The sequence below is a fragment of the Chiloscyllium plagiosum genome, chromosome 21 (assembly GCF_004010195.1).
Source record: "Chiloscyllium plagiosum isolate BGI_BamShark_2017 chromosome 21, ASM401019v2, whole genome shotgun sequence".
NCBI lineage: Eukaryota > Metazoa > Chordata > Chondrichthyes > Orectolobiformes > Hemiscylliidae > Chiloscyllium > Chiloscyllium plagiosum.
The window spans coordinates 34,810,714-34,837,364 of NC_057730.1; the positions used below are offsets into that span (position 1 = coordinate 34,810,714).

Genomic DNA, 26,651 nt, shown 5'->3' on the forward strand with positions numbered 1-26,651 from the left:
ACTCGATTGAATATGCTTGAATTATGCAAGAACATTGAGTGTTCTCTGACAAAGCCGCTGTCCCTAATTAGATAGGTCAGACATTTTAGAGTGCTGACGCCTTGGTAACTAGATGGAAGGCTACATTCAGAGGAAATAAGATGCTTCATTTTCACAAGAACCTGGTGAACCATGAATCAGTATTCTCCTTTGAACACAATAAAAACATGAACAGACTCTAGAAAAAAATTTCAGGCTGAAAAGAGTCTCCCAGAACATGTAATACAACATGTAATACAAATTTGGTGAAAAACAGACATTTTTGTATATGCTTAATTTTGTAGATTGCATATTGGCATCAAGAATTTTAGAAAGGAAGCAAATGTAAAACCTGTCCTTATACTTCAGTGATTTACAGGCAAATCAATACCCACGGAGCCACTTCTTTGCCTGGTGCTGATTGGATTAAGCACTCAGCACAGTTCAGAGAATGTCTGTTGTGACTAGTTTGTTGACAAACCTTTTTGAAGGTGATCACCATTTTGTGTAAGATACTTAAGTAAGTAAAAGCAAAATGTCTGAGGGAGTGTTAGAGCTTTGAAACGTGAAAGCGCATTAGGCTTTAAAGAGAGAAAGGTTAAACACTGAAATTGAATCCAAAGCAGTAAAAATGTTTAAAATGGGATCTGCTGGCATCTGAAAGAGTGAAAATGGGCCACTTAAATATTTCAAGTAAGATTCTTTGTCAAAAGAAAAATCTGTTCATAGCTATTTTTATTTGTCTAAGAAATTTGCACAGTAACAGAAAAAACTCTTGAAACACAGACATTAGAATGGCTATTGAAATAGGTTTTACTCAAAGTTTTGGATTTAATGTCACAGTAATGTGAAAGGAATAGCATGATGTTAGCTGATGCTACAGTGAAGTGAATTGCATTGACAGTAATTTATTTAGACACACCAATGACTGTTTGACATCTGTTGTCTTGTTGAATTGTTGTTTCAGATCCTGAAGTTCACAAATAAGAGCTACAGTCTAGAACAGAAGAAAACTTTTAATACCAAAAGGAGAGGTTCATACATTTAATGAAGCATGTTTAACTGTAAATAGAAGCTTTAAAAACTAAAAACTGAACATGTTAAGGCTGTTGGCATGAGGTAGTCACTGATGTTGCCTTTTCTCCTATTTGATACACACAATTATAAATTAGCACTGATAACAAATTAGAGGCCATTGTGCACCATCCCCAATGCAGCTAATCTGTTGATAAGTACTCACCTCCTGAAATAGCCTAGACATTTCACAAACCAGACAGCAATTGGGACTTTGCATTTCACATTTGTGTCGGTCAGAAAGGAAAAAATCCCGGAGTAGTGGAGTGTGGGTAAGTGCCTGGACAATGCAGTTCATGAAGCAGGTGTTCCCTAGATTTATTAGGCCTCTGAGACCTGAAACAAGAAACAAAAAACAAAGTTAAAGGAACAGCACGTGGCATTTCTTTCATATTGGGTCAATTTGCTGTAAATATTAAACTAAATGCACTTCGGTTAAAAAAAACTAAACCTTCCATTAAGACTAATTTTATTTTGAAGATTAACAAGGCTATTAGCAAGAAATGCATTTACCAACAAGCGCATTTGTTCTTCGTAGCTGCAATACAAGGTCACAAATTTAGCCAAAGTACATTTTTTTTATTCTTCTGGGGATGACAAAAGCTTTAACATTTTAGAACAAAATTTGGGTCTGATGGATGAATTGGTCCTGCTCCATTATTATGAGTTTTAATTCAATAAAATTTTAGAAAAACAATTGCGTTCAGATTATCCTCTCAGTTCCCATTCCCAGATCATTTCATATTCTATAGTAAACAGTAACAACAACATGGATCTCCAGTGCTCACTGATTTATTGTTTGGAATAACACTCACTCATCCCTTGCTTCACCCAATCATCAGGATATCAGTAATAAACTTTTTCCACTTTCATAAGTGTCTGAGTTTGCCCTGGCCTCAACTAATTTGCTCCTGTGGGCCTCAGTCAGGACACAAAACACGTCTATGCCAATCCAATGTTCAACAACATACATATTTCGATTTAAGCAATGTTCAATTTTAAACTTACTGTTCAAATCTTTCCTTGGTTTTGCTCCTCCCAAGCTCTGAACTCCTCTGTAGCCCCAAAACTCTTATTTCTTGTGGTCTTCCAATTCTTACTCCTTCAACAATTCTGATTTCAATTGCTCAACCACTGCATTGCGCCTTCAGCTAGCTGGCCCTTAAGCTTTGGAATTCCATTCCTAAAGCCCTCAACATAATGTTTCTTCATAAGACACTCTTTAAAACTCTATGCTGACCAAGCTGTTGCAGATTCTGTTTGCTTAGAATGTTCCATTGATGTGGCCTTACTTGAAAGATTTGGCGATTCGAGTTATAGAAGGTTCATGAGGACAACAAATTTCTACCTTAAATTAGAAATTTAAAGTGCAATAATGGCTATTATCTAGCCAATGCATTAACTCAGTAAAATGCTCAACGTTTCAACTGACAGGCAGCTGAAATTATGGACTGGTGAACAAGAAAGACGTTTTCAGCACACTGCCTTCTGAAATGATTTCAATAAACTATACCTGGTTACCAGCCTGTTACTAACATTGGTAGTTGCAACTATATCAGTAAGAGGGACTACCAGTTCTTGTGGAGATGAATTTCTGTCTTGGTACTGAGGTACATTATCACATTGCTAAAATTGGATCAATTAGAACAATTAGAATAGATCTAGCAGCTCAAAATTGGATAGTCAAAGATACTGTGGGCTATACATTCTTATGGTCTGGCATAGCTTTCCTGGACTGGATATTGAGCAAGGGAGCCAAAACTATTTCAATATGAAATGTCGGACAGTATGTCAACAGCAACCATGTATACCCAAAATTGGAGGTAACAACATGGTGAAGCTCTAATGTACATGTTACGTAGGCCAAGTAGTAGAAGCATGTTATTTTTCTGATCTTCTTGCCAACAGAGATATATCAAAGTTCTGCCATCCTGCTGCTTCCAGATATAAATGGAAGAGGCTTCATGAGAATGCACATTCCCAAATGTTAATGGAGCACATTAAAAAGTTACTTCTGGCTGAAAGATTACAAATGTGGATAGTTGACCTAGCTTAGCCTCGAAGGTCTCCAACATAACAGCAGTCCATTTTCAGCCAAGTTGATTCACTCCTCAAGCCATCAAGAAGTGGCTGTAGACAGATAAGCAAAGTCTTTGGGACTGACAGCATCCTTACTACAGCCCTGAAAACATGGCCCAGGACTAAATACACAAGCTATTCCATTAAACAGCAACTGTAGGGTTTAAATTTGCATAGATATCTTCTGCCCACAATTTCAAATGAGCTAATTATCACTTGGGAGGCTATCCGGAACATTGTGATAGAAAGCAGCACAATCAGAGGGACATCAACAGTGCTATCAAGCAGCACTTACTCATGAATAGCTTGCCTGTTGATGCTCAGTTTGAGTTTCACAAGAACCACTCAGCTCAACCTCATTTCAGCCTTAGTCCAAAAAGGTGGACTAAAAAGCCCAATCCAAATGCAAGGCAAGAGTAACTGCCCTCAACACAAAGGCTGCCTTTTTCAGAAAATGGGACCAAGAACCGCTAAGAAAGCTGAAAACAGTATTGGGGGTTATGGCAAACTTGCCAATTTCAGTCACATGTGACACAAAGGAAACATTTGCAGCTGCTGGGGATCCATCCTTTGTTCCAGGCTATCCCACTGCAGGACATTGAGTCTAAAATTCTGTCTTGACAATCTTCAGCTGCTCCAACAATCTCCATAAGGTCAGAAGTAGGAATATTCACCAAAGATTGCATTGTTCAGTTTGCCTTAATTGCCTGGGAAATTGGGAGTCGTCCATGATTTAATACAGCAAGACCTGGTCAACATTCAAGCTTGGGATGATAAAGTGCAGATTACATTCACTATACGCAATTTCCAGGTTATGGACATTCTACATCTCTCCCTTGACTTTGACAATGGGACAGTGCCATTGTCAAACCTCCATTATCAACATTCTGACCACTGACTCAAAATTGGATAAAGAATGGGGATACTATAGCTAGAACTGCATGTCAGAGACTTAGAATTTCACAGAGTGACAGACGTTCTGAATCTTCAAAGCTTATTCATCATCTACAAAAGTAAAGTCAAGATAGACAGAACACTTCCAGATTGCCTGGATAACTGCTGCTCCAACCACATTTCAAGAGCTTGAAACCATCCCAGAAAAAAAAGTATCTAGCTTGATCATCACGCCATGTTAAACATGATCATTTCCTCCAAACTAGCACAGACTGGCAGTGTACACCATCTGCAATATGCCCTGCAGAACTTGCTAATGTTTCTTCAACAGCACCTTCCAAACCTGTGACATCTGCCACCTACAAAGAAAAATGCGGTGGCAAGTTCACCACAACACCACCGCACCTCCAAGTTATACAGTACCCTGAATGAGAAATATATCAACATTCCATTAAAAAAGGTCAAAAACCTGGAACTCCCTATCCAATAAGAAAATAATTGGACTATGTTATTCACGTTGCAATTGTTTAGAAGGTGGTAGCTCATTACCATAACTAGTTGCATTTAATAGCACTTCAAAAGAAAAACAATCCAAACTCTTTATAGGAACATTACAGATTAACTCAGACACCATGCCACATAAAGGAAATAGATTAATGAGATGGTGGCCCCAAGAGATAAGCTTTAAAGGAGCACATTAAAAGGAGAGGAATATAGAAAGTGATTTGTGGGGTGAGTATAGAATTCCAGAAGAGAGAACCTGGGTAGCTACTGGCATGACCACCAGCAATGGTGGAGCAGTTGAAGTCAGAGACTATTAAAAAAAACCACAATCGGAAGATTGGCAGGAATATATTAAAACTAAACCAAGCCATGAGATAAAGGCATTGAATACAGTTTGACACCTTAGATAAGCAGAGGTACAGCTGAAAACAATTGGTCTCTGAGATTGTGCAGATTTATACTGAAGCTTATTCCAGGACTAAATACACCAGAGATTGTACACAATTTGATTCAGCCTCAAACATTAGCCTGGCTAAAGAATGGAGCTCACAGATAGGAAACAAAGAGGTTATGATAATGCCTTCCCGAATTTGAGGTGGGGCAAATTTCTGCTCATCTTTTATTAGGGCAGCACGGTGGCTCAGCGGTTAGCACTATTACCTCACAACAAGGATAGGATGGTCGTTTGAGGAAGGGCTGAAAATTTCTTTCCCTTGGAGGTAGTTGGGGGCACATGAGGAGACGGCACGTTTGACAGAGGGGTTATACCTGAGAAGCACAAATATTAACCAATTTGATAATCGGAAATGAAAGTTAAGTGCTCAATAGTTTAGTAGGAAGAGCAAAATAGGTGCACATTATATCGTGAACTCAGGGATAAGAAAGCAAACAAAACATTCAAGCCTTGAAGGGAACATTCAAATTCAGAGCAAAGATAGTGGGTGAGAATAACCTTAGCGAAGATTTTGATGGGCTAGAAGGGAGGGAAACAATCAAACAACCTTAAATATTTGCAAAAACAGGTCCATGAGTTTCTTGCACTAATTTGAGAGACTGGAGAGGCAATTGGAGGGGAAGGGGGGGGTTGTTTAAAAACCTATTTCCAGAAACTAGATATTATTTTTCCCGCATCTGGATGATCTTTGAACAGTTAACAATTTTACTGACAGAGAGCACTGCGCAATAGCATGAAGTGGTCTCCTCAGATCTGACTATGAATGATTAAACTAATTGTTTAAAGATATTGAATCTGTACATCTTGAATTTAAAAGGGAGAAATGAGTAGTATACTGGGGACAATTAAAGCAAAAAAAGGGAAATTGTTCAAGTGAGTAAAGGCTTCATAAAGCTGATAGAAGGGTTAATTTGGGATGGAATGTCTTACCACCAATATGCAAATCCTGTGAATGAAAATCATTTAAACCAATGATGGAGCTCTGCTGGGACCTTGTCAAGTAGCTGCAACTCAAAGCAAATTAGGAAATGTCTTGTTACATTGTGAAAGTAGTGTAACCTTGCAATGTTCAGCCTCTCAGAAATCATTCAAGTCCTTGAAGTCAAGACTGCAGAAATTTCCTTGGTTTTTCACTAATGCTTATGTGCAGTTTTAAGAGGCTTAAAGAACATCCAGATATAAGTTATCCAAGTGAACATTACATGAGAAAAACGTTGATATCCACTCAAATTTAACTGGCTACAGATGGTAAAATGAGACAAATCTTAATTAGACTACTGCATACTATTCATTCATCTATTATACATATACTAAAAGTAGCACTGTCCAATATCCCTGTTGTATGGTTCCAACAGCTTTATAATTTCTTTCAAAGAGCTAGCCAAGTTGAGAGAGAATGTGTGGATTTGCTTTGACAGTGATTTAATACAGATAATTTTGACATGAGAAATTATTACACTATTTTTTCTTAAACTCTTTCAATTATCTTTTAGTTTTTATGGGAAGTGGATAACCCTAGCAAGGTCCGCATTTATCATTCATTCTAAATTACCCTCAAGACGACAGTGATGGGCTGTCTTTTTGTACCTCCCACCTTTATTAATGAAGCAGCTGAAGATGGTTGGGCTACTAACGAACAATGGGTTTTTATGGCACTGTGCTATTCCCTTGTCTCTGAGCCAGGAAGTCTGGATCCAAGTCACATCTGCTTCAGGAGTGCTACAACATATCTGAAATACTTGTTCAAAAATATCTACCCTTAGGAACTCCCACCTGATGTTGATGCATGAATATCAATTCAATTCCCTCCCCTTTTTTGCTAAAACTGAGGGCTGCCCAATCCAGTAGGTACAACGATAATACACTTTAGTCACAGAAGAACATTGAATAGTCTTCAATCTTAAAACAGAAGGAATCAGAGCATTGGAGCAATTTATGGCAATTGGTTATATGGATAATGATACTACTTCGCAGACTTACATGTTCAATTGTTTTAACAAGATATCCAACCTGTCTGTTGAAAGAAAACACAATCTCAACTTTGTGAATTTTAAGCTTTGTTGACTTTTAGTTATTCTGTTCTCCATCACAGGCTACATTAGATACCAGTGATAGCTATAATGATTTATTTTAAGAGCCATTTTAACAAGTACGGACTTTTAGCACTTGGAATCTGTAATCAATCTGTACCTCCTGCTAATATTTGGAATTATTATTGGGATGCAAGTTGGATTAATCTATACAGCCATTTTCTAGCAGATTCCAGCAACATAACGAAAGCATACAGTGCCCCTCACTGGCAGTTTGGGAAGTTGCAGCTGAAAAGAGGAGCAATCCACAAGATTGCTGCAATTCAAACAATGATGAAAAAAACATGGGTAGTGTTTATTTTAATTTGTGTTAACTTCAATGCAAGCATAAAATTAGACATCACACAAGAATCTCAATCAAAGATTTAGGGGCAAATGGCTTTGCATTCAGCCAGCCAATTTTGGTGTCATCCAATTCTGATAAAATAGTTATCTACCAGAAACGTCAACCCAGCGCCGCATGACTTGAGTATTTGTAGCATTTTCTACTCTTACTTCAATTTAATAATTTATTTTTACATAAGTGGTTTTAGTGATTCACCATCAGCAAGCTATGGATGACAGCTTCCACCACTTCATCTGGCAGCTCATCCCATACACTCACCACCCTCTGAGTGAAAACGTTGCTCCTTAGGTCTCTATTATATCTTTCCCCTCTCACCTTAAACCTATGCCCTCTAGTTCTGGACTCACCCACCCCAGGGAAAAGACTTTGTCTATTTATCCTATCCATGCCCCTCAAGATCTTATAAACCTCTACAAGGTCACCCCTCAGCCTCTGACAGTCCTGCGAAAACAACCCCAGCCTATTCAGCCTGTCCCTAAAGTGCAAACACTCCAACCCTGGCAACATCCTTGTAAATATTTTCTGAACCCTTTCAAGTTTCATGACATCCTTCATATATCAGGGAGACCAGAACTTAAAATAATATTCCAAAAGTGGCCTAACCAATGTCCTGTACAGCTGCAACATGACTTCCCAACTTCTATACTCAATGCTCTGATCAATAAAGGAAAGCATACAAAACGCCTTCTTCACTATTCCTGTCTACCTGAGATTCCACTATGAACCTGCACTTCTTAGTTCAGCAACACTTCCCAGGACCTTACCATTAAGTGTACAAGTCCTAATTTGCCTTTCCAAAACATAGCACCTTACATTTATCTAAATTAAACTCCATCTGCCACTACTCAGCCCATTAGCCCATCTAATCAAGATCCTGTTGTACTCCTTTGCTGTCCACCACACCTCCAATTTCAGTGTTATCTACAAACTTACTATGCCTCTGATACTCACATCCAAATCATTTATATAAATGATGAAAAGAAGTGGACCCAGCACCAATCCTTGCAGCACAGCACTGGTCACAGGCCTCCAGACTGAAAAGCAACCCTACACAACTGGTTCTGCGTCCAAATAGCTAGCTCTCCCTGTACTCTTGCTAACCAGTTGCCTGTCAAATGCCTTACTGAAGTCCATACAGATCACATCCACCACTCTGCCCTCATCAACCTTCTGTTATTTCTTCAAAAAAACTCAAGTTAATGAGACATAGTTTCCCATGCACAAAGCCATGTTGACTATCCCTAATCAGTCTTTGCCTATCGAAATACACATAAATCCTGTCCCTCAGAATGCCCTCCAACAACTTGCCCGCAACCAATGTCAGCTCACCAGTCTATAGTTCCCTGGCTTTTCTTTACCATCCTTCTTAAATAGTGGCACCACATTAGCGAATCTCCAGTCTTCTGGCACCTCATCTGTGACTATCGATGATACAAATATCTCCGCAAGGGGCCCAGCAATTACTTTCCTAGCTTCTCACAGAGTTCTTGGGTACATCTGATCAGGTCCTGAGGATTTATCCACCTTCATGCAATATGGACATTTTTCAAGATGTCATAGAAGGTACAGCACAAAAACAGAACCTTCAGTCCAACTCATCCATGCCGACCAGATATCCTATACAAATCTGGTCCCATTTGCCAGCGTTTAACCCATATCCCTCTAAACCATTCTTATTCATATACCCACCCAGATGTCTTTTAAATGTTGTAATTGTGCCAGCCTCCACAACTTTCCATGGCAGCTCATTCCATACATGTACCACCCTTCATGAAAACATTATCCCTTGGATCCCTTTTATATCTCTCCCCTCCCCACTCACCTTAAACCTATGTCCTCTCCCATCCCAGGGAAAAGATCTTGTCTGTTTATCCTATCCATGTCCCCCTACAAGTTTGTAAAATCATAAAAGCCTCAGTCTCTGACACCCCAGGAAAAATAGCCTCAGCCTATTCAGTCTCTTCCTATAACTCAAATCCTCCAGGCCTGGCAACATCCTTGCAAATCTTTTCTGAATCCTTTCAAGTTTCAGAACATCGTTCCTATAGGAGGCAGACCAGACTTGCATGCCATACATTTGGCTCTGATATAACTCGACAGTTCTGTTCTTGTACAATCTTGCATTAAGAATACTGCATAATAGCTGTGCCACTTAAATTAATGGGCTGGAATTGCGTTATAACTAATAAAGATAAGGAAAGTTTGTGTTCTAAAACTAAAAGTGTAAATTCTTCAATCACATTAAAGCCAATTCACATTGAAGAAACACGTGTTATAGCAGAATCGACCGTGCTCATGAGTGTATATATGCACAGATCATTGGAGGTGACATCAGGTTAAGAGAGCATCTAAAACACGTAGTGTTCTTGGCTTTATTAATAGGAGCATCATGTACAATGCAATGAAGTGATATTTAACTTGTACAAAACCATATTACATGGAAGACATGAACACATTGAAGAATGTAGAAGCAATTTACACGAATGATTCCAGGAATAAGAAACTTCAATTATGAGGGTAGACCAGGGAAATCAAGACTGTTCTCCTTGGAGAGATGGCTGAGGGGAGATTTGATGGAGGTTTACAAAATCATGAGTGGACTGGATACAGTAGATAAGAAAAAGCTGTTCCTGCTTATAAGAGAGAAAAAGAATGAAAAGGCATAAATTTAAATGATGAGGACATGAAATAAGGGTAACATGGGGCAAAAAACATTTTCACACAGTGAGCTGTTAAGATATGGAATGCAATGCGTGGAAATCTGGCAGATGCAGGTTCAATTGAGGCATTCAAGAAGGCATTAAATGATTATTTGGATAGAAATGGGGAGCAGTATGGGAGGAAAAGGTCAAGAGATTGGCATTGGTGAATATAATGGCACAGGCGAAATGGACTGACCTCCATCTGCAAATGTAACAATCCTTGATTCTGGGTACCATTTAACATGGTCATGAAGTATGGCTCTTCCTCTCCCAAATAAAAATGTTAAACAAAATCAAACAAGATTTAGACAGAGGGAACTGACAACTTACAAGTTGGGAGTCACAAATCACCCAAGGTTGGATAAATCTTAAATTCAACCCGTCACTTTCAGTCTTAATGTCAAAGTGAAACACGTCACCCAGCGAATATAACTATAAATTACAGGCATGCATTTGCCGACATATTCACTAGATTATGTTTTCCCAATACTATGCAGTCCAGGTAGGAGTATGGTATGCACATTTAGGACCGCAGTCAAAAATAGGAGACTGATATATGAAAAATAGTTCAAGAAATGAACCAAGCTCAGGGAGCTTGAAGAAAGGGGCTTCATGTATTTTTATGTAGTCTTTCAAAAGTATGCCATTTAAGTCTATGGTTTTTTTTGTGCAAGAATCTATTTAACAGCTAAATATTTAAATGCACTCAATCACAAGAAGCAACACCACCTGCAGTCCTTCATAACCTTCCTACCAGAAGGTGACTAACATCACATCATGTATCTTTTGAAGTTAACATACATCACTTCATGAACGGTGCATGTAACAAATTTTCACTGTTGAAAAGACATGTTTTGAATGCCAAACCCTCCTCAATGCAACAGTGGTTGTGTTTTAATCTACTCCAGATCTTGATTTGAAGCCAACTGTAATTTAACAAAAAGATTAGATAGATCCCTGTACCAAAAATAGATTGCAAAATGAGAGATAAAAGGTTAAAGAGATCTAAGGGAAGACAACAATGGATTCATACAATAGGTGATCTGTAAGTGACAACAGTTGGGACTGGAGGTTGGGACAAAGAAAACAGTTTCTATCCCTGTCTTTCCCAGAACTTATTCCACCCGAATGAATCAACATGGCAGGGGAAGGCAGAGACTGCAACCTCTAACCAATAAAATGTGAAAAAGATCTTTGCCTGTTTCCTTAAACTTTCTTTTAAAAAAAAAACTGACACTTTATGGAAACAGGCAAAGATCTTTCCATTTGTATGTTTGATTTTCCCAGGGTTGGTGATGTCATTTCCTATGGTGATGTCATTTCCTGTTCTCAGGGGGTGGTAAATGGGATCCAAGTCCATGTGTTTGTTGAGAGTGTTCCGGTTGGAATGTCATGCTTCTAGGAATTCTCATGCGTGCCTCTATTTGGCTTGTCCTAGGATGGATGTGTTGTCCCAGTCGAAGTGGTGTCCTTCCTCATCTGTATGTAAGTGGGAGTGGGTCATGCTGTTCATGTATCCTGGTGGCTAGCTTTCTGCCTGTTTGTCCAATTTAGTATTTGTTACAGTTCTTGCAAGATATTTTGTAAATGACATTAGTTTTGCTTGTTGTCTATATAAGGTCTTCCAATTCATTAGCTGCTGTTTTAGTGTGTTGGAGTGTTTGTGGACTACCAAGATGCCAAGGGGTCCTAGAAGCATGACATTCCAATTGGAACTTTACCAATAAACACGGACTTGGATCCCATTTACTACCCCTGAGAAAAGAACAGGAAATGTCATCACCATAGGAAATGATGTCACCACAGGAAAATACATCACCAACCCTAGGAAACTCAAACATATAAATAGAAAGCAGGCTATACCACCAGTGCTTCATTGGAGGCTTACTAAAGATGTTGCCTAGAATGGTGATAAAACATCTGATAACAAACCTTCCAGCTCAGTGAGCAAACCTACATCTAGATAACTGAAGGTTATGAGTGGTCCAATAAGAAACACCCCTACCAGAATCTATTGGTTTCTTTAAAAAAAATCATTCACTCATTGTAAGAGCCAAACTAGTGAAATCATCCCAACAATGTAACATTTCCAGCTGCCAACCAAGTATAATTTACTCCTAATCAGATTAAATTGTTACAACATGACCTTCTAGGAAATCACTCTATGGTGTGCTTGGTGCGTAGACATCAGAAGTCAAACCACATTCATTTGGGGAAACCACACTGCAATGGATGGTGCTGTGGATAGTTACTTTCTCTCTCTGCCACCAACTACCCCATGGCCCCCATGAAGCCAAAAGTTGCATATATGCTTACTTTGACCTGTTGCAACTTTAAATTGTCAAAGCATCACCTAGTTCGAAACCCAAAAACACATCTGCAGTCACGTGCTACTAATTTGAATGAATTACTGGAAACGGTTTTAGATTAGATTACATTACATTACAGTGTGGAAACAGGCCCTTCGGCCCAACAAGTCCACACCGACCCGCCGAAGCGTAACCCACCCATACCCCTAAATTTACCCCTCACCTAACACTACGGGCAACTTAGCATGGCCAATTCATCTAACCCGCACATCTTTGGACTGTGGGAGGAAACCGGAGCACCCAGAGGAAACCCACGCAGACACAGGGAGAACGTGCAAACTCCACACAGTCAGTCGCCTGAGGCGGGAATTGAACCCGGGTCTCTCGGCGCTGTGAGGCAGCAGTGCTAACCACTGTGCCACCGTGGTGTGGCTTTTGTGGGGACAGAAGTAGTGGCGACGACGGCAGTGGCAGGGGCGTGGCGGAAGTCACGGAAGGAAGATGCATTAGTGAAATATTTGGCCGTGAGGTGAGTCATGGATCATAGGATACAGACAGGAACGCTGGGCTGACACCACAACTTGACCAGCCACAATCTTATTGCCTTGTGGAGGAGGGGGCTCAAAGTGCCTAATAAACCACTCCTGCTCCTCAATCCCATGTTTCTGTGCTCCAATCAGCCCCTCAGACATTTTGGCAGGAGCAGCTGGAAGCCACTTACTGCTATCACCTGGTGCACAGAAACAGAGGAGACCATCCAGCCCCTCAACAATGTACCACACGGTTTGGGGTAGTTTAAAAAATGCAATTTGAAAACCCAGGTTGGGTATGGAAGATGCCCCTCAGTTCTCTTTACAGAGCTTCCCCTCTCTGCAATTTGTGCATCATTTGTTGTAGATGTTTTCGACCCAGATTCACTATGAATACAGACCCCATACCCAACCGGAGATGGCTCATAAAAGCTTATAGTCTCCCTGACTGCAACATTCAATAACTGAACATCCAGGAAAATAACACTCACTAACTTTCCAATAACAGAATGTGAGAACATCAGAAAGAAGAGTAGGCTGTTCACCCTCCAAGCTTGCTTTGTCCTTCACTAAAATCATGACTGATGTTGGTCTCAAATTCTCTTTAATGCCCGATTCTGCATTGCTCTCAAATCTCGGACATGTCAAAATCCATCTGCCCCCTTTTCAAATACTTTCACAGAACATAGAACAGTACAGCACAATACAGGCCCTTCAGCCCTCGATATTGCGCCAACCTTTTATCCTACTCTCAGATCAGACTAACCTACATGCTCTTCATTGTAATATCTTCCATGTGCCTATCTAACAGTTGATTACATGTCCCTGATGTATCTGACTCTACTACCATCGCTGGCACTGCATTCCACCTACCCACCACTCTCTGACATCGCCTCTAAAACTTCGTCTAAATGATGCCCCCTCATAATAACTATTTCTGCCGTGGGAAAAGGTCTCTGGCTATCTACTGTGTCTATGCCTCTCAACATCTTGTATTCCTCTATCAAGTCACCACTTGTCCTTCTTTCTTCCAATGAGAAAAGTCCTACCTCCCTTAAACTTTCTTCATAAGACCTGCCCTCCAGTCCAGGCAGCATCCTAGTAAATTTTCTCTGTACCCTTCCACATCCTTCCTATAATGGGGCGACCAGAACTGAACATAATATTCCAAGTGCGGTCTAACCAGGGCTCTATTTGACATATGGAAGCACGTAATTTGGAACAAATCTCCCAAGTGAGGGAGAGGAGAGAGTTGCAACTGCCATGGAAGTGTAGCAGAACAAAAACACCAAAGACAAAGCAACAGACTCCCAACATGGATGTCATAGTTACCATCGAGTGTTGAAAGAAAAGAAGCGCCAACCTCCATGTCACAGATGAGGGATTGGATAGTCTTCCAGCACATGAAAGCTGTGCTTTGTGATGCTACCCAGATTCAACTAATATTTGCAATCCAAATAGTCTGGGAAACATTCTACGACAATTGGCCAAAAGAGGTGCATGCACGAAAAACCCTGTTAGAAAAATACTGCAAAACTGCATTCAAGATTTAGGAGATTGTGATAAACATATAAAACAATAAACCTGGAACCTCCTGAGGGGCAAGTGTTATTTCAATTCACTCAGGCTTGTTTTCTTTTAACCAATGGGCTCCTTTGCTCCCTTCAAACAAAAGTAAGCCATGTTTTCTTTATTAGTTAGGAACACATTTAAAATTGCTTACAGGGGGCAGGCAAGTTTGATTTAGGCCAAAAGGTTCTAAAACTAATCTGGTCAGAATAGGGAAGGTAGACAGATCAAAAAAGGGGTGAGGACTGAGGGGAAGTGAAGAGAGGTAGGGAGAGGGGAAGCAGGGGAAGAGGAGTGGGAAGCAGTGGGAAGAGAAAAGAAAATGTAAAAACCGAAAAATGCCTACATCATGAGAAGAAACTAAACATTTATCTGACCTGCCCACCATCTGATTGGATTCCCACTGGTATTTTCAGCTGATTAGAACATGTACCTGCAAAACATTCTAAAAGCTTTTTAAGTCTACAACTGAAGAGTTAGTTAAATATTCAATTCCATTTGCTGTGTAGTAGCAAAGTCAAAAATGCAGTAAAAGCAAATAATTTAATTCTATAATCTCAAAAAGGTTTCCAAAAAACCCGGAGAAGACAGTTGATTTGAAAGCATGACTCTTTGCTTGACGCTGGTTAACTGAGCAAGTAAAAAATTGAAATATGCATTCATTTACAACTGTACTCATCTTTTACATTTTTTGTAAATATCCCCTACCCTCCCCCCAACTATGCAGACCTCAGAAATCCATGCACTTATGAAGCTGAAAGCCAACATCAGCCTGCCAATCAGGGTGTGTGGAACCTCCAAACAGCTGTGCAGCTTACAGGGAATGTTGGTCATTTTAGACCAGTAACAACAGCATGAGTCCAAGAGGACAGCATGCACTGAACATAAACTGTGAAATTGGTGATCGCAACATAAAGGAGCCTCAAGTACATAGATTGTAAATACAGCATTTCGCTTTTGTTTACTGTTCAGACATCCCTTACACAAATAGATGAGAGGAGTAAAAGCTACAAAGTTTAAAAAGCACTCATTTAAGTATTCAAAAGAGGAAGCAATAAACAGGTCCAAAAAGTGACAAGTGAAATGGAATTCAGAGGAATTCAGAGAATGCACCAGCTGAAGAGCTCGAACCAGCAGTCAACATGGCCCTCCTGCATTGCGAGTTTCATGATTCAATGACAGTTAGTGGCAGAGGTTGCAACATGTAAGCTATTGATAGATATTGATCCAGGGAGTCAAGATCAGATGTAATTAGGTGCGTGACTGTAGTTGACACACTGGCCTTCTTGTGAACAAGGTTAATGAGCCAGAGGATAAAGTGGAACTGAGGGGTGGTGCAACCCTCAGCCAGCATTTTGCGATGCTATTGGAAAAAAAGATCAAGAATGTGCAGGTGACCCTCCCCCAACTCTATCTTCTGCATATAAACTGACATCTTCCTAGCTACCATCAGTTCTGAGGAAGGGTCACCAGACCCAAAACGTTAACTTAGATTTCTCTTCACAAATGCTGCCATTTCTGCTCAGCTTTTCCAGCAATTTCTATTTTGGTTTCTGATTCACAACATCCACAATTCTTTCGGTTTTGAGTGTGCACTGGATTAGGACGACCTTCTTGTAGGGAAGAAATTGTATGGATACATGCAATTTAGCTGGAGTGAGAGGGTGGGCTAAATAACCTGTTGATGTTGTTAACTACGAATTTCAACTGTTCACATAGTGGCAAACTGAAGCAGAAGGAGAATCCTTACAAGGGTAAGGTCACATCTTGACTCAATTTACTGTACATCGCTAACATTGTTTTCCATTCAACAGTACACAATTTCAGTAAATTCACATTCTTGATACAAGAACAAAATGAATTTCAAGATTGGCCAAATTAACAAACTCACTGAATCCTGAACTGAAAACAGTATGCTATACAAAATGGTTTTGAAAGACCAACATTAAGCCTGCAAACAGTGTGAACTATTCCAACTTGAATTATTAATTTGTCTAATCTTTCCACTGATATGGATTGATCAGAGTATTTATTTCAATATTTCCAGTGTTTTTGCTCATTTGCTGTCTGTTTCTCATTGATAAGGAAAGACTGATTTATAACCCCAACTAGTGTGGCCAAAGACAGCACAAAGTATCTCAAAAAGCCCTGAACTGACAGCCCAAACATTCCATGCTTTGCTAGCTAAAGGCAGAATTCTGAGCATTTATGTATTATCAAGATCAATAGAAAACTAACTTGAGACCAGTGTGTTGACCAGCATCAATTCTGGAGGACTGTAAAGTCACTTATCAAATGGATATTATTAGAGACTTGCTATTAAACATTAGATATCCCAAGATTAAACAAGCCAAATGCAAAAAGCAAAATTAAAGTCTTTTGACACAATTAATCTCAACAAAAAGAGGGACATGGAACTTTGATTTTTTTCACAGTGAAGAATCAAGACTGTTGCTGAAAATCCAAAAAGATAAACCTTCTTACATGTCCAATATGGATCACTGGTCTATCAATATCCTCAAATGATGTTATTTCATCACAAGCATTATTAACTGCACAAAGTGCCAAGAAAAATAATGATTAAGTGCCCCATTATTTTACTGTAATATAATACAAAATTTTGGAAATGACTGCCAAACTAATGACCTTCAAACCATTACCACAGGTGTTCCTGGCCCTTCATTTTCCCACATTTTAATTCACTTACCGATGGTACAATTTGTAGTTATCTTCCTGCGTTTGGGATTATGCCGTAGTAACTCCAATTCTCTTTTTGTTGGTTCCCACGTTGAATACTTTTCACCAACCCCTTAAAAAAAGGTTAAAAATTCAATTTTAATAACATATGATCTGGTTAATGTCACTCAGGTTCTAAATAAAAGTGCAAAGAATTACAAGGTGGACATAAATCTTCCATCATATTCCAGAGAACAGTCTTACATAGTTCCACAAGATCCTTCCTGAGGAGCTAAAATCAAGCCACTTAATGGAGTTCAGTATTTCACTGAAATAAATACTATCAGTGCCTTCAAGGAAAAGCTAGTTAAGTATTTGAGAGGGATGGGAATATTGCATACAATGGTAGGTTTAGATAATGGTAAGGTCCTGGGGAGTGTTGCTGGACAAAGATACCTTGGAGTGCAGGTTCATAGCTCCTTGAAAGTGGAGTCGCAAGTAGGTAGGATAGTGAAGGCAGCGTTTATTAGACAGAGCATCGAGTATAGGAGTTAGGAGGTCATGTTGTGGCTGTACAGGACATTGGTTAGATCACTGTTGGAATATTGCGTGCAATTCTGGTCTCCTTATCGAAAAGATGTTGAAACGTGAAAAGGTTCAGAAAAGATTTACAAGGATGTTGCCAGGGTTGGAGGATTTGACCTATAAGGAGATTGAATAGGCTAGGGCTGTTTTCCCTGCAGTGTCGGATGCTGAGGGGTGACCTTATAGAGGTTTATACAATCATGAGGTGCATGAATAGGATAAACAGACAAAGTCTTTTCCGTGGGGGGTGGGGGAGTCCAGAACTGGAGGTCTAGGGTGAGGGTGAGAGGGGAAAGATATAAAAGAAACCAATGGGGGAACCTTTTCACACAGAGGGAGGTACGTGTATGAGATGAGCTGCCAGAGGAAGTGGTGGAGGCTAGTAAATTGCAACATTTAAAAGGCATCTGGATGGGTATATGAATAGGAAGGGTTTGGAGAGATATGGGCGGGGTGCTGGCAGGTGGGACTAGATTAGGTTGGGATATCTGGTCAGCATGGACAGGTTGGACTGAAGGGTTTGTTTCCGTGCTGGACAGCTCTATGCCTCTAAGCCTTTTTATAATTTGTTCTCTAAGTGCATCACACACCAGCATGGACTCCTTGTGCCAAATGGGCTGTTTTGTGAAGTAAACCCTTCATAACTCTATGCAATTGTAAGGGGCAATGTACAAATACATTTGCAGTTTAAAAAAAATCTAATCAGTGAGGAGTCAAACTATGTGCACAGACAAAACAGACTAAGTGGACCTGAGCCTATTCTGTACATGGTGGTAATTCTGTAGGTAGACAAAGAGAGAGATGGGAGAGAAAACAAAATACAAATCACACTCTGAACCAGACATGCCCTACTGGAGCAGTTGCACAAATCTCAACTGGCCCTATGCTTCATTTTATTGCTGTGATTGGAATTTTTACAGTCATAGAGATGTACAGCATGGAAACAGACCCTTCGGTCCAACACTTCTACGCCGACCAGATATCCCAACCCAATCTAGTCCCACCTGCCATGTCCCTCCAAACCCTTCCTAATCATATACCCACCCAAATGCCTTTTAAATGCTGCAATTGTACCAGCCTCCACCACTTCCTCTGGCAGCTCATTCCATACACGCACAACCCTCTGCGTGAAAAAGTTGCCCTTAGGTCTCTTTTATATCTTTCCCCTCTCAGGCTAAACCTATGCCCTCTAGTTCTGGACTCCCCCCATCCCGAGAAAAGATTTTGTCTATTTACCCTATCCATTCCCCTCAATTTTGTAGATGTCTATAAGGTCACCCCTCAGCCTCTGACGCTCCAGGAGAAACAGCCCCTGCCTGTTCAGCCTCTCCTTATAACTCAAATCCTCCAATCCTGGCAACATCCTTGTAAATCTTTTCTGAACCCTTTCAAGTTTCACATCTTTCTGATAGGAAGGAGACCAGATGAAAAATGTAGCTGCTTTGGGATAACACAGAAAATAAATGCAAGTTTTTTTTCCCTTGCCCTTACTTCTTTAACAAAAATGTTTAAAATAAAAATGACTTACACAGGCTACAACTTGCACCATTCCAGATGGTTTATCTCTGATCAGTTAAATCATACTGTTGTACATCTATAGCAACTAAATTAGCAGAAAGGCTGCAATGCAATACATGCAGTTTGTCTTGTCAAGATTCACATATTCAATGGAAATCAGTGCACAAGACTAATATACAATTCAAGACTCATTAAGTATCTGACAAATTAAGAATTAAAAATAAGACAAAAGGTTTGCAATAAATAAAACTTCCTGGGAAATGGTAACTTAATGGTGTTTCACAAGGAGATGCTAACAACCTTTTTTTTTTAAAACAGATATGGAACATGATTTCCCTCGTAGTAATAAGTTAACCATAACTAATTACATGAGTTATGGCAGTTATCAATGGTGTAGAAGACAACATAATAACTGAGACAAAGCATAAAGGTTCTAGTAATCCAATGCAAATAGCCAAATATTAAAGGTACAAAAACAGATAGCAAACAGACAACACCTTACTCATGTATTGGGCTGGATGTTAGGCGAATTTGATTCTAAGAGTAAAGTTTGCAGCTAGCTTTTAGTTATGCTCACTTTGACAAAACAGGCACATATTAGAAAGTTATAAAAAACGCAACTTGCATAACTTAAAGCTTTAATATAAAGAAGAAAAGCTGCAATGAATGAACTGTTTCAGAAATCATTGAGAGGGAACCTGGGACATGTAGAACTAAGGCTTGCCTTCTGCAGGTGGACAGAGGAGAAAGTAGTCAATCTTTGACTCCAATAAAAACACAGATTGCTTTCTCCATCTTAGCAAACATGGTGGAGGGACCTTTTGCAGTCATCACAAATTTGTTCAACCCAATTTGCAGTTTCTAAACACAAGTCCTCTTCATCATAAGACAAAAGGTATCCCTACAAAATACCAGCATTCTGACTCCAAACTGCCTGTACTGTACACATCAATGTATGCTTTTGTTACATTTGAATCTAATTACCCAAAAGACTCTTCTCACTAACTTCCTGTTTAATCAACATTCATAAAATTTCTTCTGCTCCTATCTATAACCATACCAAATCCCTTTGGTATGTCAATACCTAGATACAAAAATAGAATGTTTTATTGTACTAGGAATGAACTTCACTTAACTAAAAAAAAATTTCAGTTTTTTAATAATAATCACATAATAATCACAATCACAAGAGAAGCACAAATAATTCATGACTTTTACACTATATCGTTTATTCATGATAGTAGTTTTCCCCTAACTTCATTAGGGAGCATCCGTTAAACACTACCTCAAACATGAAACGAAACATATAAAGTCACTACCACATACCTTGCAACTTCCATGCTTTTCTTTGTTCTTCTTTGGCAATTTGTTCCATGTCTTTATCATATATATAATCTTGACACATAAAACAATATATACCTCCATACAAGAGGTCTATGGCTGGTGGAGAGAAAGAAAACCAAAATATAAATTTTGAAAATAATAGATATAATCACTATTACAAATAATTTGTTGACTTTACATTAGAACAAACTTTGAAAGAAAATCTGAATACAGAAAGGATGAACATTCAGACCCAATTCTCTCTCTCTGAAGGTTCAAAAGACCAAGACGGCCAGAAAAGTTGTAACAGAATTCCTTTTGGGAAAAAAAGATTTTCAGGACAAAAACAGAAGATCCACCCCAGAACATACAAGTTGCAGACACAATCAATGACAGCCGCCATTTTTGGCAAGTTCCATTTCCCTCTCCCAATCCAAATATAGAGTCAGTGTAAGGGAGGTTCATGTGAGGTATCCCATGATGAAGCCAGGTCAGTAGCACCAGAGCTGGTTCCAGATGCTCATCCATCTCCTTGGCAGTCAGTCAGTCTATTAGTGCCAATTCCTAGCTTGTGTATCCCAGAAAAAAAAGTGTATGCGTTTGGCAGGAACAAGCATGCTAAGTCATTCTGGAATGAGGCGCACTCTAAGTATGGGCAGCCAATGTGCTAGGCTAGAGCTCTCTGGGTGCATGTGGCCATAGAAAGCTCAAAATCTGAGGTGGGCAAGACATACCACAGGAATCAGGCAGCCTGAAAATCCTTCAGTAATTTGAGAAACCCAAAACAGGTACAGATACAAACTCAATTGGATCTACCTCAATCTTTTAAAAGCAAGATCAGCAGATTCTATAAGCAGTCATTTCACTTAAAAACAAAAATACAACAAAAACATTAATCCAATAACAATCCATTGTAACTGATGGATCCAGTAACACCTACGAATGAAATTCAGCAAATGGAGAAGCTCCTGTTAACAATCCATTGTAACTGATGGATCCAGTAACATCTACGAATGAAATTCAGCAAATGGAGAAGCTCCTGTTAAGTCAATGCTGAGGGCTTGTCCTTTCCTTATTCATTTGCAGGTTGTGGGTCTCACTGACAAGGCCAGCATTCATTGCCGAGCCCCAAGAAGGGAATGGCGAGCTGTCTTCTTGAACCACTTTAATGCACTGAAGGTGGCTACACCCACAGTCCTATTAGGAACAAAGTCAAAGGACTTGGAGAGAAATGTTCAGTTGCTGGCATTTCTATGCATCTCTATGCCCAATTACAAATCCCTTAAAATTATTCCAATTCCATATAATTCATAATCATTTACCATTATTACCCTTAACTTCAAGAGAGAGTGGTTATGATCTCCTAATGTTTTCCCAGGAATACTGGATTTATTTGATACATCTTATCCCAAGAACCAGGTCTTGTAGTACTTCATATAGGAAGTTGAGGCTACAGCTGGAGATGTGGCGCTTCCCTCTCCGATGATATCTGCAGAGTGGGTCTCCTCAGCCGCCAATACCCTGCGCTCATTGCCACCCAACTCTCTCCAACTGCTGCTTTACCCTAAGTTGGGAAAAGGCTGAGCCCAGAGGCAGGGGTACTGCTGTGTCTAATTCCTCCATACCACTAACCCCAAGCATTCCCCAATCTAGGTTACAGGTATGCAGCAGCAGCTTCACAAACAGGCCTCTCCCATGCCTCAAAGGTGGCAGTGGAGAACTCCTCTGCATTCAGCAGTAAAAAAAGAGTAAGTTTTGCCATCTGCTTCAGGCCCCAACCTTTTCCCCAGCTGCCTGATCCTCAGCCAGTGGAAAATTATATCTTCCAAAATGTTGTCAGTAGAATAATTAGTTTGAGTAGGAAGGCCCAATTTCAAATACCACCTGCACCAGAGGTGTGCAATAGATCTCTGAATAGGTTGATTAAAAATATCTAAGGTAACTTCTTAAGGCTCTTGTGGCACATTGATAATACCCCTATTACTAGGCTGAAAAATATGGCCTCCAAGTCCTACCTCCTCCAATGAGCATGCCTGAACTGGTAGATTAAAAATGTCTAAGCCACTTATTTCAATCTAGTGCAACCTTTAAATTCTATACTTAACCTCAATTGATTTATTTTTCTCTTCAGATGTTTCTGCCCTGGAGGCACATACATATCTTTGCAGACAGAAGACTGCAAACATTGGTTTAAGTACCAGCTATTGCTTGTCTACTGACAAATCCTTTTAGTTTAAATTGCCCCATCCATAATGGGCATGCTGCTCATATCTTCATAATTTCCTTTAATAGATCCAAGACCTTAATTTCAGGGTGAATTGTACCATATTCTAATTTAAAGCGTACTTTCTGTTAAGGGGATGAGAATAACTAGGGGAGTAATAAGGCTTGGTAGGGACCAAAGGGCAATCTGTGCTTGGAACTTGAAGGCAGTGGCAGGGTGTTAAACAATTGGTTCATCAGTCTTCACTCCTTAGTGAATATAGGTGCAGAACTCAGGAAGAACTACAGAGATTTAAGAGCAGATTAATACAGAGAGTGAGGAGGTATTGGCAGTCTCAAAGAGCAGACAAATCCCCAGATCCAGAAAAGTTCTGTCTCAGGCTGCTGGGGTGTGAGAGAGAAAGTACTAGGACTCTGGTCCAGGTTTTTAAATTTCTCTCTGGCCACAGGAGATACCAGAGGACTAGAAGATTGCTAATGTGGTCCCACTTTGAAAATTCCCTGGTCTATCTCTACCACTTTTATAGACCAGTAAGTCTCGCATCAACCAAAAACGACTGGAGAAAGTTCTGAAGGAGAGATTTAATCTCCACTTGGAGGGACAAAGTTTGATCTGGAAGACTCATTATGGCTTTGTCAAATGGAGATCATTTTCTTGAATTTTGAGGTGATCATGTGCAAATGAGGGTAGTGCAGTTGATAAAATTTATATGGATGCCAGCAAAGCCTTTGACAAAGTGCCAAATGGGAAACTGATAAAAGAAGGTAAAAGCAAATCAGATAGAGTGCAACCTGGCAAGCCATAGAGTCATAAAGCATGGAAATGGACTCTTCGGTCCAATCAGCCTACGCTGGCTAGACAGCCCAATCTGACCTAGTCCCACTCACCAGCATTGTCCCACATCCTTTCCTATTCATTGGATCAAACGTTGGCTTAGTTGCAGGAGAGAAGGTGACGGTAGACAGCTGCCTGAGACTGAACGGGTATCCAGTAGCATATCACAGGCATTAGTGCTGTTTCCGTTATTGTTTGTGATGTATATATAGTTGAGGTAGTGAGGGGAATGATAAGTAAGTTTACAGAATATGCAAACATTGGCCAGATAGTTAGTGCATAAAAAGACTATGGTCACAGGAAGATGCAGACAGATTGGTGAAATATGCAGATCGGTGGCAGACAGAATTTAACCTTGATAAATATGCAGCAATGGACTGTGGAAGTAAGACAATGAGTACTTGATGAATGGCAGGTTACTAGGAAGCTCAGAGGAACAGAAGGATCTTGGAGTGCTTCTCCACAAGTTCTTGAAGGTAGCCAGACAGGTTAATAAGGTCGTGAAGGAGGCATACAAGACATTTGATTTTATTAGTTATGGGATAGTTAACAGCAGAGCGGTTATATTGGAGCTGTACAAAACAGATGGCTGATTTGTGATACAAAATGACATCAGCAGCACAGATTGAATTCCTGCACTGGCTCGGTTACCATGAAAATCTCGACAACTCAACCTCTCCCCTCACTCGAGGCATCATGATCCTCAGGTTAAACCACCACCAGTCGCGCCTCTGATTAGAGAGCAACCTTATGCTTTCATAAGACTATGGCAACTTGAGTTTTTTTTTCCAAGCAAGGAACAAAACTTAGAATTTGTTAACAAAATGCTGCAAGATGTCTAGTGTATTGCAATTAATGATTTTTGCCTATTAAGTCCAGGCTGTCAGAATTCAAGCCAATGTAGTTGGCAGCACCATGCCAGCTTGCCATCCTAGGGTTAACAAATTGAAGCAGCAATGCACTGTGCTCCAGAGAAGCAAAGTGCCCTTGACCCACAGGCTTTTCCTGAGCAACTCCTATTACAAATGTATTAACTCCTAAATGTATTAACTTTTGGTCAAACATGATGCAGAGATAGTTGGGATGCATCCTAGGCTGGAATGAGGCAGTTAGGACAGGAGACATGGTGAAGGCACAGACTGTGGAGACCACACCTGGTTGCTGAAGGGGGGTGTTGGTCCTACAAAGTGAGATGAATGAGGTTGGCCAAGGAGGCTATTTATTGCAGTGGACTAGCAGGCGAACTCATTTGCTCTTGCAGGATTCACCGGTGGAAGGCCTGGACATTGGATCTGCCCTATTCCTGCTTGTGGAAGCTAGCTCATTTGTGGCACTTGTCACATGGTTCACTGCTGCAGGGAAATATGATGCCGTATCCTTTACTTGCATGCTGTTGTCACATGGGATAACCAGATCCTTGGGGATGGTTGAAACTGGTTGGGGCCATTCCAAGGCACAGGTAAATCCATGCATGGTATTGTGTATATTTTTGTGTCCTTACAAGATACATCAGAAACGATGAAAAAAAAAAGTGCTCATTTAAAAAATTAACCATCAGAGCTTGTCAGTTAGATAAAGATTGATAAGTGCTGTTTGGCTAGATTCTACTGATGGCCATATAAAAGGCCAAATAGGCTGCTATCAGCAAGAAAATTTGCAGCATAATCTGTTACAAATATTACTTTGTCATTAGCATTTGCCCTCCATCAGATGCATGCAAGAAGTACTGGCAACAAATGGGGAAGGGAAACCTCCCAGCTGAGTATACAGCATCCTTTAAAGATGTTCAAATGTACCAAATTCCCCAACTATAGATACTAATTATTATTTTTTTTAAATCAATCATGGGATCCAGACATTACTGGCTGTGCCAGTACTTATCGCCCATCCAGAGTTGCCTGAGAATATAATAGTGGACTGCCTTCCAAAACCACTACAATCCACGGGCAATATGTAAACCACAATGCCCTCAGGGAGGGCATTCTAGGATTTTGACCCAGCAGTGAAGGAACAGTGACAGATTTCAAAGTCAGAATGGTGATTGGCTTGAAGGTGGTATATCTGCTGCCGGTGTCCTTTTAGATGACAGTGATCATGGGCTTCTAAGTTGCTGTCCAAGGATCTTTAGTGAATTTCTGCAGCGCAAATTGAAAAAGGTACACATGGATACGGTGTGTCAGTGAGTAGAGTGGATAGTTGTAGAGATGGTACCAATCAAGCAACTTTCTTCATCTGGGATGGTGTCAGGTTTCAGCATTATTGGAAACTCACTGACCCAAGCAAGTGAGGAGTATTCCATCACAGGCCTGACTTGTGCCTTGTAGACATGAACATGTTTTGAGGAAGTCAGGAGGCAAGTTATTCACTGCGGTATTCCTATATTTCACTGCTATATTTATGTCAAATACAAATTGATAATTCCAAAGACTTTTTTTTTGTGATTTTGGGGTGCATGAAAATCAGGGTAGTATAAATGATTCAGTGATGGTAAAACTATTGAATGGTAAGGGATGGTGGTTAGACTTTCTCTTAGAGATGGTTATTGCCTAGCATTTGCATGGCACAAAACGTTCCTGGATAGTTGACAGGCCAATCATGGAAGCCCTACAGTCCATTTGGCCCAAGTCCACACCAACCCTCTGAAGAGTAACCCAAGCAGACCCATTCCCCTACCCTATTACTCCACATTTCCCCTGATTCATGCACCTAACCTACACATTCCTGAAGACTATGGGCAATTTAGCATGGCCAATTCACCTAATCTGCATATCTTCGGATAAGCCTGGATATGGTCTAAACCCCAATGCATTTGAACATGCAGTGCTTCAGTATTTAAGCAGCTACAAATAGTGCTGAATGTTATGCAATCATCATTGGCAAGCACCTCCGCTCATGACCTTATGATAGAGGGAAAGTCATTGA

General features: G+C 40.1%; 1 protein-coding gene across 5 annotated transcripts in view; it reads right to left on the reverse strand.

Annotated features, from left to right (window-relative positions):
• usp22 (ubiquitin specific peptidase 22) overlaps positions 1-26,651 on the reverse strand; it is a 128,149-nt gene that overhangs the window by 25,025 nt on the left and 76,473 nt on the right. For all 5 annotated transcript variants that reach the window (XM_043711780.1, XM_043711781.1, XM_043711784.1 and 2 more), the window contains 3 exons: positions 20,675-20,788; positions 17,277-17,378; positions 1,259-1,428 (listed from right to left, as the gene is read on the reverse strand). In XM_043711780.1, the coding sequence (XP_043567715.1) occupies positions 1,259-1,428; positions 17,277-17,378; positions 20,675-20,788 (386 nt within the window). The remainder of the gene's footprint in view (positions 1-1,258; positions 1,429-17,276; positions 17,379-20,674; positions 20,789-26,651) is intronic.